The 16,069-nt window shown below is 43.6% G+C and overlaps 1 protein-coding gene across 1 annotated transcript in view; it reads right to left on the bottom strand.

The window, feature by feature from the left end:
• LOC126399584 (testican-2-like) overlaps nucleotides 1–16,069 on the bottom strand; it is a 109,383-nt gene that overhangs the window by 15,757 nt on the left and 77,557 nt on the right. The window contains exons 4-8 of the mRNA XM_050059662.1: nucleotides 12,591–12,705; nucleotides 4,396–4,504; nucleotides 3,780–3,894; nucleotides 740–859; nucleotides 398–616 (exon numbers count right to left, since the gene is read on the bottom strand). Of these exons, the coding sequence (XP_049915619.1) occupies nucleotides 398–616; nucleotides 740–859; nucleotides 3,780–3,894; nucleotides 4,396–4,504; nucleotides 12,591–12,705 (678 nt within the window). The remainder of the gene's footprint in view (nucleotides 1–397; nucleotides 617–739; nucleotides 860–3,779; nucleotides 3,895–4,395; nucleotides 4,505–12,590; nucleotides 12,706–16,069) is intronic.

Genomic DNA, 16,069 nt, shown 5'->3' with positions numbered 1-16,069 from the left:
CCCCCCCCCCCCAGTCGTCTTTCACACAGGGCTGCCGACAGATTCTACAATGTAAATTGCAGAATCTGTCTTGAGATATACAAAGTAAATAAGGATATTTCCCAAAATGTCCAACTATTCCACTCTATATGTGCTGTTACTTCCCTGGTGTCGAGGGACAAATACATACAGTGGATGTGTCACATTTCAACATCTACAGACAGTTTAATGATTCATTCTTATATTTGTTATTTGTCCCCTTTCACAGCAGCCATAGCAGGCTTGTGGTGGAATAAAGTGACGTCACAGCGTACCCTCTATTTCCCTGTGATGTGATCTGGCTATTATTTCACCCATTTAGTGATCTGACCCAAAATAGACTCTCTGTGCTTCTGCAGTGTAAATCTTCTGTACTCACTTTCCCTCCAGAAGCAGAGGCACCACTCCGCCGTAGAAACCTTCCCATCCTTGTAGCTGTCACAGGAGTTGAAGAAGGGTCGGATGCAGACCTCGTACTTGTCCAGGTTAATAGCAGCGAGTTCAGCTTGGTCCAAATACAGGTCACTGTTGGTGTCCAGCCTGGAGAACATCCAGCCGATGGAGTCCTTGCAGCTGGCTACGAGGCTCCTGTCCAGCGCTGTCAGAAATCGCCTTCATAGCACTTTATTGCTTTTCATACCAGTACATTTCACATTACATGCCTTTGCATAGACAATTGAGTTGTAAGATTGAGAATAAAGCTGCTTTGTGAGTTTCAAACCTGAAGCGGTGCCAGCTCCGAGCTTGCCAGAGTTATTCTGCTTCGCGTTTCCATGAAGGAGTTGGAACCAGTCTCTCAGGCGGTCGCCCAGGTCTGCCAGGTCCTGGCCTGTGCAGCTCTCTGAGGGAGCAATGAAAAAAAAAGGGAATCCCGGCATTCAAAACTCTGGCAGACACTAAACAGCAATCTGACTCACCTTCCCAACAGACAGGCTTCACATTGCTTTTACTGATGTACAGTGAAAAGAATCAAAGGCACAGCTTTCCCTCACTGTAAAGCTGTCGAGGCGAACTGTACATGCTGTCATTTATAAGCGTATGATCTGCTGCTCAAAGAAAACATTACTTCGCAATTAACTCTGCGGCAGCAAATTGCTGTTATGCAATAAAGAAATCCACTTTCAGACTCAGGCTAAGCACTTTTTCCAGGCTACAGATGAAAAACAGGAGTAACATTTCATTCTTATGATCAATTGGCATTTTTACATGCCCGAGAGCTTACAATCAATACTGTTTGGCTGCCATGATAGATAGTGTACACTCTAAATAATTACATGATTGAAAGAGCAGTTTAACCACATGGGGGATATTTGGCTAACAGTAATCTCTGAAATTGGTGAGTATTGATCCCAAACGCGGAGCATTGGGTTGATTGGTTCAATCCTACTAACAGCATGCTGTGTGTGGGGCATTTAAATCTTCACTGCCGATGAAAAGTCTTTTTTTTGTTTAGGAGGGTTCCTAACTGATTGAAACAACCCAGAAGCATCTATATAGCAGCCATGATGAGAGCTGTTTGAATTCTCTAAATGCTACGGAAAGGTGCTTCAGTGCTTTCTTTCTTATCTCCTTCAGCATTGGATACACTGGACCATCCTTTACCAAAGGAAAGAAGATAATGCCGTCCTTTAATTTCTTTGAAGTAACATTTAAAGCGATGCAACGTGGCTGGTCATGAAAACAAAAATACAACCATCTTCCATATATTTAACGATTCATTTTATGTAATCATACCACTGTAATAGGTATTCATGGCAACAAATATGAGTGCACAGGAGGGTGAGCGTGAGCAACCATTCTCAATGTGACAACTAAGGATGCACAATACTGAATTTTTTTGCCCATATCCAATATACCGATATCTAACAACTCATTTGACTGATAACCGATACTGATATTGATATATCCACTTTTTCCCCCAATTTTAGTGGCCATCAAGTCTTTTTCGTAGTGGAATTAGCATCATATTATGCATTGTCATGGCCCACCAGCAGATGGAGACATGAAATACAATACTTTTCAATGTATGTAATATTCAGTGTGCAAATTTTGACTATCCAGAAAAGGCATGTTGGCCGATTATGATAGTTCATTTTAAAGCCCATATCGGCCAACACTGATGACGGGCTGATACTATTGTGCATCCGTAGTGACAACCATTTCATTTCACTTTTATGACTGGTAGCCTATATTGCTGTTTTTAAAATTACAATTCCAACTTCGGTAATACTTTTATTTGGATTGTCCACATTTATTGCTTGATATTGGACAGAATTGTCAACTCCATTTCCATTTCCATTTTCAGTTTGACATTGCCGATGCTGATGCCATGACTGATTTCTGCGAGGGAGGTGGATTTTGATTTTCCCTAACCAATCACTAGAGATCAAAGTATCTGCCTTAATATAATGTCATTTCAAGTCTACACTAATGCATAGCCATGCCAACATATTTGTTTTGCTGAGGCTGTGGAGCTGAGTGGAGTGGAGCAAAGTAGAAACAAATTTATTGTTGGGTGATAGCCTTGATAGCAGCGTCTTTCTTATCAAGAGCGCTTGGCATTGCTGTTATTAATCCTCTTTGGCTCCGGCACACCACTTGACAATGCTTGACAACAGTTAGTCCTGCTCATGGCGCTGATTCCCCCACAGTGCTCATTAATCATTTTTTATTCTAAGTGAGCTATTTTATGTCACGATGTCAGACAAACCAGTAAAGTCAAACTTGGTGAGGTGGGCAGATGCCGCACCAGAGTTCGTTTGCACCAGAGTTCGTTTGTAACCAGACCTAGACCACCTTTTCAGGAAGGTATCCTCATCTCTCAGTCTGGTTGTTTTGCTGCAAACCCAAGCGCGACTGCTGTGTTCACACCTGCCCAAACGAACCGCACTTAGGGGTCAAACGAACTTGAGTTAGTTTGAACCGAACCAAACAGGGAAGGTTTGAAAGCACCCTGATTCTCTTAGCATTGTAGTTGTCTTTTCTAAGCCCTCATGAATTCCCCTTCACATCTTTCATTGACCTCAAGACGTTTTCCATCAAGGTCAAGGAAAAGTGTTTGGGAAAATATACATAGGACATAGTTTCTTTGACTATTTGACCCATGAATGTATTAAGAGAACTGGATACAGCGTCACTCCTATGGAAGATGTACAGTGGCGCATGACCCCCAAAAAGTTCAACTTCAGTATGAACTGACTCGGATCTTCTGTATTGTTGGGCACATAGTGAAGGTTCACTAGAGACTTCCACCGGCCAAGTGGCTAACGTCCGGTTCTGCCCTCCCTTAACTTGTAAAAAAAAAAACTATTTGTGTGACTGTTCTATCTTTTCGAAATATTATCAAACCTTTTATTCATTAATTTTATGTAACCGCTTATCCTGTTGGGGGTCCTGGGGGTGCAGGAGCCTATCCCAGCTGAAATTAGGCAAGAGGCAGGGTACACCATGGACAGGTCACCAGACTAGCGCAGGGCTAACACATAGAGACAGACAACCATTCACATTCACATTCCCACCTATGGCCAATTTAGAGTCACCAATTAACCTGCATGTCTTTGGACTGTGGGAGGAAGCCAGAGCACCCAGCCCAGTGGACCATTTTTGGACGTGGAAGTTGTAATACCTCAGTTGGGCCACTTTGTAAAATAGGATTCAAAGCATGGCTCTGTTCCCAAGACTTCATTCGACCGCAGCCTAGAAGGATGACAGTCCAAAATTAAGATGCATAATCAGAAGAAGGTGAAGAAAAGGCCACTTACCACGTTTTGTGTCAGTATTTGTGAGGGTGACGGAGGCTGTGGCACAGGGGCAGAAGCCAGCACACAGGATACTGAGCTCTTTGCCTGTGAGGCAGGCCTGCTGCTCCAGCTTGCACTGTGAGGAGAAGGAGAGAGACAGTTAAAATATTTATGGAGGTGACCGCAGGAAAGAGAGATTGCTCATTCAGATGAGACACTGCACTTAGAGAAAGCCAGCAAGAATGAGCTGTCATTTTCCGCTGTCTTTTCATGCAAGGTCAAAATTAAAAACTATACATAAATCAATAAAGAGTCCTGGCAGGGCCCGGTGTACGGTGATGCCGCTCAAAACAACGTCAGTCATTAATCATACAGACACGTTGAGCCAGTGCACTTGTCCTCCCGCAAGCAGTGATGAACTGTGCTGCCCTGCTGCGTCCACGTATATGTCAGCGCAGCAGGAAACAGCTCTTGACTGGACTCTTCTCATTATTTAAAATGATGACACTGCCGCTTTCCATTTCTTCTCAGGGTTTTTATGCTGGCAGAATCCAGTAATAAAGCCAAAGAAAAATGATGGGAGTAAAACGTAGAGTGCTTTTAACGAGAGATGGCAGTGCAGAATATTTCCTCTTACCTCAGAGGCGTAGTTGTGTCCATCAGAGCCACATACAGGTGAAGAGGCAGCCACGGGACAAGGCTTGCAGGTGCTTTCATGAGCCTCCACCTGCCCTGACTGCTTCACTCTGAACGTGACAGGAAAAAAGGACAACATTTAAAATGTCAGACCACTTGAATTACAGAAGAAACATTTTCTCACCCACCACGCAGATAGTTTTCCAGGGCTTTTAGGGTATCTGTCACTGAGATGTAACCCCAATACAACAAGAAAACAAGAGTCTACAGTCACGCTAGCGGCTCGGTGAGGCTGTACTTGGGCATGGTGATGGTGCTTTGACCTAAATGCTAACTTCAGCATGCTAACATGCCCACAATGACAATCTAATACCTGCTAAATATCAGCAGATATAAGATTTACCAATTTAACCATCTTTATTCAGGTAAAGCCGAGGCTGTTGGGGATGTCGTTAGTTTTGCATGTGTTTGGTCAAAGTAAAATTTGATCTGATGATGAAGCTAAAGGAAAAGTCAGGGGATAATTTAAGTTGGACCATGACTGTCTGTACAAAATCAAATTGGGGTTAGCCCCGTGTTCCCTCAGCTCTTAGTTTCCTACTGAACTTTTCCATCCCATATTAGCCCCTTTGTTCAATAAGCCCTTTGTTCCCTCATTAATAGAGCAGGCCCTTAACTGGGTTGGAGATTAGGGTTGCTCATGTTAATACAGGGGCGAAAGCATTACCTCACTGGTGGAGGTTTTGATCTGAAGAAACATAGGGTTGAGGGAACGTAGGGCTGAGGGAACACAGGGTTTAGGGGACATCATGTGGAGGGCACAAGAGGTTGAGGGAACATCGGGCTGGGGGAACACAGTAAAGGAAACAAAGAGCTGGGGGAACATAGAGTAGAGGGAACAAAAGACTGAGGGAACATAAGGTTTTGGGAAATAGAGCTAAGGGGAGAAAGGGCTGAGAGAATAAGGTTTGAGGCAACATAGGGCTAAGGGGACATAGGAATAAGGGAACATAGGGCTGATGGGACATCAAGCTGAGGGAACATAAGGCTGAAGGACCAAAGGGGTAAGGGAACATAGGGATAAGGGAACAAAGGGCTGAGGCAACATATGGCTCAAGGAACATAGTGCTGAGGTTAACAAGGGGCCAAGGGAACATAGGGCTGGAGGAATAAGATTTAAGGCAACACAGGGCTGAGGGAACATAAGGATAGGGGAACAAAGGGCTGAGGAAACATAGGGCTGAGGGAACACAGTGTTGAGGGAACATAGGGCTGAGGGAATGTAGGGCTGAGGGAACAAAGGGCTGAGAGAAAAAGGTTTGAGGCAACATAGGGCTGAGGAAACACAGCGATAAGGGAACAAAGGGCTGAGGCAACATAGAGCTGAGGGAACATAGTGTTGGGAGAATAGAGGGCTAAGGGAGAAAAAGGCTAAGGGAACACAGGGCTGATGGAACATAGGGTTAAGGGAACATAGGGCTGAGGGAACATGGGATTGAGAAAACATAAGGCTAAGGGAACATAGGGCTGAAGGAACAGGGTTTAAGGCAACATAGGGCTTAGGAGACATAGTGTTGAGGGAATAAAGGGTCAAGGAAAGGTAAGGCTGAGGCGACACAGGGCTGAAGTAACATAGTTTTGAGGGAACAAAGGGCTGAGGGAACATAGGGCTGAAGGAACAGGGTTTGAAGCAACATATGGCTAAGGGAACATAGGGATAAAGGGACAAAAGGCTGAGGCAACGTTGGGCTGAGTAAATAAGGGATGAGGGAACAGGGCTGAGGCAAGGTAGGACTGAGTGAATAAGGGATGAGGGAACATAGGGCTGAGGCAAGGTAGGACTGAGTGAATGAAGGATGAGGAAACATAGAGCTGAAGGTACATAGTGTTGAGGGAATAAAGGGCTAAGGGAAAATAGGGCCTAAGGAACATAGAGTAAAGGGAACATTGGGCAGAGGGAACAAAAGGCTAAGGGAAAATAGGGCTGAGGGAACATAGGGTCAATATGGGACATATGGCTGAGGGAATATGCGTTGAGGGAACATAAGGCTGAGGTGACACAGAGCTGAAGGAACGTGGTAGTTAAGGGGACATAGGGCTTAAGGTAAATAGTGTTGAGGGAATATTGAGTTGATGGAACAAAGCTAAGACCCCACAAAACTTAATGGCGATCCAATAGCTGAGATATTAAAGTGGCCAACATATCCCTCCATAGATTCATCCATCCAGTGTGGCAACAAGCTCATAAGCAACATCGCTCTCCAGAAACAGTGACCCTGCTACTCATTGTCAACAGTTTTCATTGTGACTATTTCTTTAACAGAAAGTATTTTCAGAGACAGCATTTGACAGAGAGGTCTGTAGATTTTCGAGAGTAACAGATAATGCCTGCCTGTCGTCCACAGTGCTGGAATGAAATGTCCACAGGCGTCAGGACAGCTGAGTCACTGCCCAGTTAAGAGACTCACATCTTGACACCACACTTAGTTATTTCTTAAAAAACAGAAAACTAGCACTTGCACTGCAACACTGATCATGCTTTCAGTTGCTCATTTGAGAGAGATGCTCTTCCAACATTTGATGACATCTTGCTCTTGTTCCTGTCAAGTTTGAATGCACTTATTGTGAGTTGCTTTGGACAAAAGGATCTCCAAAATAAATGTAATGTAACGAGACTGGGGAAAGACATGTTGCTGTTGAATTTTTTAGATTCACTTTCACTGTGATGGGATGGCAATAGAAACCTTAGGGGTAGATATCTACAAACTTGGGTAAATAAAACCAAAACTGTGTGCATTTCCTGTTATTATTTGAATGCAGTGCTTCGTAAAATCCCCCTTTTGCTTGCTTTCCTCTCACACGGTGATTGACTTCATGTTCAGTGAGCACAAACATTAGGCTCTGCAGTACGTCTTCTAAGGCTGCTACTTAATGATGCTAGGATGGTTTAGTGTGGTTGCGTTCGTGCTTATTACCCATTATTCGACACAGTCTCTCTCATCTCTGGAGTGACTCTGTAAATGAAGCACTTTATTGAAAAAGATAAACGCCTGTCGCAGCAGATAGACTTTGCAGGTAGTAATAATTCACTCCATTAATTCTTTTCAGACTGCAACCCTGCTCATTTGTTTTCCAGTCAAAGTGGAATGAATGGGTGAGGGAGTAGATAAATGCTTTTTCAGTGAGGTTTACCACTGAAAACTCAAGATTCTTTATGAAGGAAGGCACATTTGAAATACTATAAATACTAGTATTACACTGACCAAAATGTTAATGTATTTTCTATATGCTTCAGTGTCGTGGTTTCAACCCAATGCAACTCTTAAGCTGCTCTATAATCAACACCAGTAGTCCAGTGAAGTGTTATTTTCGGCATGGGGGGGTCAAGCACTCAATGTTCTCCCTGTTCAAGTGGGCTGAGACGTAAGAACACCGTTACTTAGTGACGCACAATCAAAAGCACTTAGCATCTTTAGTTTCCTTTTAACAAATGGTGAGTGATTGTGTGTTTTCTGCATACTAGGATCAAAAAAGGTAGACTAGACAAAAAAGGAATTAATATGTCGATATCATACATTTCAGTGATGACAAAATACACATAGTTAGGTCTAAATGGGAAGAAGAGCTGAGGATGGACTCCATAGATGATTGCCGTGAAGACCTTCTGAATGAAGTTAAGTCATCTTAAACGTGCATGGCTCAGTTTAACCCAGCTGATAGTGGTGCATGGAGTCCGCCTTAATAAAGCCAGACTGGTTGAAATATATCTATGAGTCATTTTTAAACTGTGGTCCATTTTGGTCTGGAAACCTTTAGACAATCCAACACATATTTAGAGAGATGCAGTGAAACAATATTTTCAATAAAATAACACTGGTATTTCCATTTCCATTAGCATGCGTCTTTCCCATCACAGCAAACAAAGTGATGGAAATGACATTTTGTCACATTAAATAAAGACAAAACTCATATTTTGGCTTGCTAGCAATAAATATACACAAAACACGCAATATAAAATGCTGTGTTTCTTATTATTTGTACATTCAAAGGAAACATAAGCTGTTTGGAATGACAACTAATAAACATATTCTTGATTTGACACAGATTGACCTTAATTTCTTATATGTGTTACCTCCATGGAGCTAACTGTCCACCACTCATATGCTTTCTTGTCACATGAATATTGCTGTGTATAGAATATGTATATAAACTCTAAAAAAGAAACTGGCCCCTGTTCCCTTAGCTTCATGTTCCCTCATTATCAGAACAGGCCCTTCCATAACTGGGCTGGCGATTAGGGTTGCCCATGTTATCACAGGACTGAAGGAACATAGTGTTGAGGGAACAAAGGGCAAAGGGAACATAGGGCTGAGGGAACATAAGGCTGAGGGGACACAGGGCTGAAGGAACATAGTGTTGAGGGAACATGGGCTGAGGGAACATAGGGCTGAAGGAATAAGGTTTGCTGCAACATAGGCCCGAGGGAACATAGAGCTGAAGGAACATGAGGCTGAGGGAAGATATGGCTAAGGGAACATAGGGCTGTGGGAACATAGGACTCAGATAACATAGGGCTGAGGGAACATAGGGCTGAAGGAATAAGGTTTGAGGCAACATTGGGCTAAGGAAACATAGTGTTGAAGGAACAAAGAGCTAGGGGAACATAGGGCTGATGGAACATAGGGCCGAGGGAGTAAGGTTTGAGGCAACATAGGGCTGAGGGAACGTAGGGTTGAGGGAACAAAGAGCTAAGGGAACATAGGGCTGAGGGAACAACGGGCTGAGATAACCTAGGGCTGAAGGAATAAGGTTTGAGGCAACACAGGGCTATGGGAACATGGGGCTGAGGGAACATGGGACTGAAGGAATAAGGTTTGAGGCAACATAGGGCCAAGGAAACATAGTGTTGAGGGAACAAAGAGCTAGGGGAACATAGGGCTGAGGGAATAAGGTTTGAGGCAACATAGGGCTATGGAAACATGGTGTTGAGGGAACAAAGAGCTAGGGGAACATAGGGCTGATGGAATATAGTGTTGAGGTAACAAAGAGCTAAGGGAACATAGGGCTGAGGGAACATAGTGTTGAGGTAACAAAGAGCTAAGGGAACACAGGGCTGAGGGAACAAAGGGCTGAGATAACCTAGGGCTGAAGGAATAAGGTTTGAGGCAACACAGGGCTAAGGGAACATGGGGCTGGAGGAATAAGGTTTGAGGCAACATAGGGCTGAGGGAACATAGTGTTGAGGGAACAAAGAGCTAAGGGAACAAAGGGCTGAGATAACCTAGGGCTGAAGGAATAAAGTTTGAAGCAACACAGGGCTGAGGGAACATGGGGCTGAGGGAACATAGGGCTGAGGGAATAAGGTTTGAGGCAACATAGGGCTGAGGGAACATAGTGTTGAGGGAACAAAGACCTAAGGGAACATAGGGCTGAGGGAACAAAGGGCTGAGATAACCTAGGGCTGAAGGAATAAGGTTTGAGGCAACACAGGGCTAAGGGAACATGGGGCTGAGGGAACATGGGGCTGAAGGAATAAGGTTTGAGGCGACACAGGGCTAAGGGAACATGGGGCTGAGGGAACATGGGGCTGGAGGAATAAGGTTTGAGGCAACACAGGGCTAAGGGAACATGGGGCTGGAGGAATAAGGTTTGAGGCAACATAAGCCTGAGGAGTAGCAGGGTTGAAGGCCCAAAATCTGGCTCAGGGACAAAGGATATAGCAAAAAACACACATTAAAGGACATTTTTTATATAATAAAAATCATGACTGACCTCTTTTAATTTTTGTATGTTCCTTTTGGTGTCAAGTGTGACAAAAATAAAAAGTAAATGCGCCTTTTTTTTGATAAGCCCCAAGCATAACTCAGGGAAGTGTATTGGTCCTGTCCACAACTGCAGCAACCCTGGTCTTCTGTCTTACATACACTGTTCTAACCATGCCCTCTAGTAGCTGTATCTGGTGTGCCATCAGAACCCTTGCAATGCACAGCCCAGTGTAGAGATACATGTGCCTTTAACAGACTCTCAACAATTAGAAGGCTTTTACTATCCATGAACTCTCCAAAACCACCCTCCTTTTCAATCTGGTTGAATAATGTGATGTTTTTTCTAAGCCTGGGGAAAATAAAATTATCTCTCAGGGGAGCCACCAAAGGTTTCTTTTAGTTATGTAGAAAATTTACTGAGTATTTCATTAACCTGTCAAACATTTCTCCAGACTAAGAATGAAATCTCCAGCCTCTGACTCCACTAAATAACAATGTTTAATTCCCTGGCGAGTCCTTCCACCCCCTCTATTTTGTCTTTCTCCCATGTTGTAAGGTTTATTAGTTTTGTCCCTTTCTTTTTTTCTTTTACAACTTCTTGTATAGTAAAATATGATGATATGTAGATGCATTTTTTCCCTCATTTTAAAGGCTGCATTACAGTAAAATGATGTAAATCCCACCCTATCAGAGCAGTGATAGCAAAACTATAAAGTTGTGGGCTATGAAATCAAAACAAAAAGCTGAACGCTCTGTAGGGCTGAAGAATCAGCTGTGGGTTCGTCATCTGAGCAACCACTTTCACATTCATGTCTTTTAATCCTTTTTTAATAGAACAATTACTATTATACCAGCTTTAAATATGTGTTACACGACGGCCACAGTTTGTTAACATGTTAAACACGGTACAAACAAATTGCATAGGTTATTCTCACTGTTAATTTGCACACCAGTTACGTTTGTGTTAATCAGATTTTTTATATTTAAACTATAATGGTGATTTGGCACCAGTGTGTGGACACTTATGGAGCGACGCCTACAAAACACATCCTCCCACTTTGGCGGTCTATTAAAGCTTCAAAATCTTCCCAGCTCTTCCTTTGTGTCGTCTATGCTGCCGCTGCTGCCGTGCATCAGTACTGCTGCTCGCTCTTTCAGCCCCACCTCCACATCAGCATCCACCTGCAGGCTCCAGCTAAGGGGGGAAACATTTAATCATCACTCCCCCATATCTCATGTAAACATATCTGCTGGGAGCGATGAGGCTGGAGTCTAGACGCCAAACTCAAAACCATGTTCTGCTGTTGAGATAAATATTTAAACGTGAGTTTTCTGACTGGAATGCTTTTCTTTTTGTCAGCTGGGAGATATCGCAACTGTCTGATATACCCCATATTTTAACTCGAAGGCTGATGTGAATGGGTTTTTTTTCCTCTCAGCTGCTCGTATTTACAGTCCATACAACATGACATGGAGTCAACGTGCATAGACATAAGAATCTGGTGGAGAGGATTATCAGATGCACTGAGCTGAGAAGATTTTGTCCACTCTCGTTAGTTTACATCTGATTTGATGACGTGTTCATTTTAGTCCATCTCAACTGCATAAATGTTTCAGTTCACAAACTGATGATCCGTGTAGTTTTAACTTATTGAACTAAGTAATAGTGGCTTCATTTTTAATTAAAACTGAGCCATGGGAGTTCATGATACATCATGCATTAGATCATGATGAGTCATGTATTAGATAAGCATTAATTAATCATAAGGTATGTACCCTAGACATTAAGTGTTACCCATTAAGTTAGCATCTCTTTCTTCTGTGTCTGACAGGAGCATTACTGTCATGATTTTAGGAGTAGCTATGTATGAGGATGGAAGCAGATAATTTAAAGATATTTTTTGGGGCTCATCATTATTATTATTATTATTATTATTATTATTATTATTATTATTATTATTATTATTATTAAATAAGTTATTAACCATGGTTATGTAATGCTGTGGTTGGGGAAAAAATACTGGCCAAATTTTCCAAACTTAGTAATGGCCAGTCTGCGCCTGAAATTAGGTATTCATTTACATATAAAATATATTTTGTTATGGGCATTATTTGCCTCCATTACTGCCTGTGTTGTTCAGTTTTACCACCCTCCATCCACACCATTAATTAGTCACTGCTCAGCATGAGTGTTGGAGCTGAAATGACATCACTCCTGACTCATGACACTCTGTGGCCCTGTACTGAGTTTAATCAATAGCTCTCACAACAAGACACTGAAAGGCTTTTAAGTGACGCACAGCCAACTGCCGCTGACACCTACAGCACAGAAGAGTCTGTCCCGTCCACGTAGGAATCTTCCAAACAGCTGCAGCATGTCTTGTAAACACAAAACAAAAAAGCCTCCCTCTGACTTTAGGACTCCACCTACCTGTGCTCCAGTTTTTTGCGATTGACACACATGGCCCTCTGGTAGCCCTGAGCGACGCACACCTTATGGCGGCTGCACTTCACATTCTGGCACGGGTCCTTGGTGGTGTCCACGGCTGCAAAGCACAAAAACAACAACACTGAAAATCACCAGAGGTGTCAATCACGGCTGAGGTGTTTTGCTTTAATTCGCTATTTTTGTCACCTCCTGGAAAAAAATACAGAGCTTCCGGCTGTTTTTTATTCGTCTTTTGACAGGGAGCATGTGTTCAACAGATTGATAGCAAAAGAGAAACAGAGGAAAGCAGCGATTTTATGTGCTGCATAATCAAATCAGCATATTTACACCTTTTAAAATGATCTTCCGTCCTCTCCTCTCTAAACGGGGCGTCTGCAATGAAAATCATGAAAGGTGTAATGAAAAATATTCTGGCAGTGTGCACAAATGAGTCCATTGATTTTATAGTCAGCACTCCTGAAAACATGGACGCCTCGCTGTCATTAGCGAGGCAGCCTGTCGTCAATAGCACTGCCTGCAGTCTCCAACGGCTGTCTGTGATTGCGAGGAAGCCTGACAGCACTGATTGAGCATCTCTTTCTCTCGGCTTGTCACATCTCACTTCCCCCGTGTCAACTTATCACTGTCTCTCCCCGTCTTGCCTTTTCTCTCTCTCTCTCACACACACACACACACACTACTCCATCTTTGTCTCCCACGTTCCCTTTCTTTCCACCCTCTTCCCTCCCTCCTTCAACAGCATCTCTCTCTATCTTTGGAGAGTTGAACTCTTCAATGCGAACCTCTTTTCCACTGATAGACTGAGATGGAAATAGCACTGTGTCCTTCACCTTCCTCAGCCTGTGGTCAATGCCATCCGAAACTGGATGTCACACCGTCCCAGCCCATTTGCCGCCTTGCTGGAGAGGCCTCGGAAAACTCTCAGGCTCAGATAAATTTAAGAGTGAGTGGCAAGCAGGCGGTCGGCGAGAGAAATTTAAGCTGTGAAATCCTGAGTCAGCTTTGAGCAGCTGCTTTGTAGTCAACACGGTCAACAGACGAGGTGGCTGCCAGCCAGATTCCTGCAAATCCGGAGACTAGGTGATACTTTGATGCTACAGCAGGGAGGTACGAGGGAACAGTGGATGACATGACAGCTCTGAGGGAATCCAAAAATACTGGTAGGAAGCTGTGCGCCTGTGGTGCTTTTGTTCTATAAGACTAGGTATGAGACTGAGCTGGTGAACGGAGTTCGTAAAGAGCCCAAGACCTGCACCACTTCACAGCCTCCGTGCTTATGATCCACCAGCCTCTCTTCTACGATGCATTTTTATTGTGGAGGTTACGTGTTTGGTCCTGTTGGTTTATCTGTTGGGATAGCAGGATATCTCTTCTGAGTTACTTAGTCTCTATTTGTGGCTTCAGCACTATATATTACTCTATTTCCATGAAGGCAGTTTGACGGCCGGATCAGAGCCGGTGCCTGAACTCAAAGTAGTTCTCTGCGTTTCAACAGCCTAATAAGTGTCTCTCAGCCAAAACTGGTTCTGGAGCAGCACCAACACTTTGCTGGTCTAGAACCATTGATGTATAAAGACAACTGAATACAGCGTTGGAGGCGGGACTCCATTTACTTCTATGAAAGTTGCTCAGTGGCACATAAAGCCAGAAAAGCTCAGTTTTAGTAGAATGACATTACCCTGATCTTCTGCCTTGTAGGGCCCATAAAGCAAGCTCACAAGAGACTTCTGCCCGAGTGGTTAACTTTCGGTTTAGTGCTCTGCTAACTTAAATGAGGATAAATATGATTTTATTGAGCTGCTCTTCTAGACTTTAGAAATGTTATTGGACCAAATGGATCAAATCCTGATGGTGACACGAGTCATTTCACAGGGGTTGTGATGCTTGAAAAAATGTATCCATTAGTTTTCAGATGTCGCTTTTACATTATAAGTCTATGGGAAAACTTATTTTTGAGCCCCATGGAATCAGCTGACGGACCCAGAAGTTGTAATTTCACTTTTGGCCACTGTGTAAATTTGGCGTCAAAGCCCTGCGCTGTTCTTCTGGATGTCACGATCCTGGGTTTTTGTTTATATTACGTTATCCTATGGACTTTGTTTTGGAGTTTTCTGGTGTCTTGTGTTTGGATTTTTGATACCTGAGTTCATCGTATTTTTCCCGGTTGGTTTTCAGTTTAGTTTTTGTTCTGCTTTCATTTGGACTTTCAGTTACCTGCTTGCTCTGGATGTTTTTCAGTTACCTGCTTGCTCTGGGTGTTTTTTATCAGCTGCATTAAAGCTTGCTTTTTGTTAAAACTTACTCTACACTTGGGTCCACCCTGAACTGACACTTGACACTTGAGCTGTCTACAACTAAGAACTGCTTATGCCAGGGGCAGGGGGCGGGATTATTGTGACCAATAAAGGTCAATTAACACGTTGTGACTGCTAATTAGAGAAATAAAATAGAGCTTCAGAGTGGATGTGAAATCAAAGGAGCAGTGATCCATGGAGGAGACAAACTGTCTCACTGCACTGTGATCCTTCCCAGAAATCCAGAATAAACTTGAGTGAGCTTCAAGAAGAAAGCTGGCGTTCGAAGAAATACGGCATGAGGCGGCAGTAACATTTAAGAAATAATTAAGAAACTAAAAGAGGAGTTCAGAGACCAAAAGAAGGACCCCAGGTGCAACTCATTCTCACTTTGAACTTGTCACATATTGCATTTGGTCATGGACTTTCCACGTACAGATACAGGGCTCTAGTTTCGCAGACCGGGCGAGGCAGGGGCGCAGCGCACCTGCGCTTCGCCAACTGGGTGTGGCCAGACGGATTTTGCAAGTTTGGCACACCGTGCGCCTGACGCAGCTACTCCTTTATCCCACCTCCGTCCCTCCTACCTGCGGAAAGTCGGAAAGAGGGAGGAGAGAAGGCGTGGGGTGGGTTTTACACACATCACACCAATCAGATGAGCCCCTCTCCTCGCCCTTAAATGCGCCACGCTAAGGTGTAATGAGAGTTTACTCAATTTGCCATGGCAGAAGAGAGCAGCAGCGTCAGACAGCCGAACTTCTCCCAGGAGGAAACTGATGTTTTGGTCCGGGAGGTCTGCTCGCAGTGTCCGAATATACGGAACTGCGAGCAGACCTCCACGGGCTGATGATGCAAAGGTAGCCTGGGAGGAGGTCACCACAATTGTAAATCAATGTTGCGTTTCTCTTGTGCGCGTGCGCTCTCTCTTTCTCTCTCGCAGTCTCACTCTGTTTGTTTTCTTTTGACTTTGACTTTGGCTCATTAGTTTGCAGCTGTGTTAATCAAATCAGGTTGGGTTTCCATTACGCATGCCAAACGTGCCAAACAGTGTCAATCCCCTTTGATCTGACATCAGATGTGATGGGACAGTCGATATAGAGATAGATCTGACATCAGATGTGATGGGACAGTCGATATAGAGATACATTTATATGCTGATTGCAGATA

Source organism: Epinephelus moara, chromosome 13 (assembly GCF_006386435.1).
Source record: "Epinephelus moara isolate mb chromosome 13, YSFRI_EMoa_1.0, whole genome shotgun sequence".
Classification (NCBI taxonomy): Eukaryota; Metazoa; Chordata; class Actinopteri; order Perciformes; family Serranidae; genus Epinephelus; species Epinephelus moara.
Note: the sequence above shows the minus strand (reverse complement) of the source record. Positions and strands in the feature narration are given on the sequence as shown.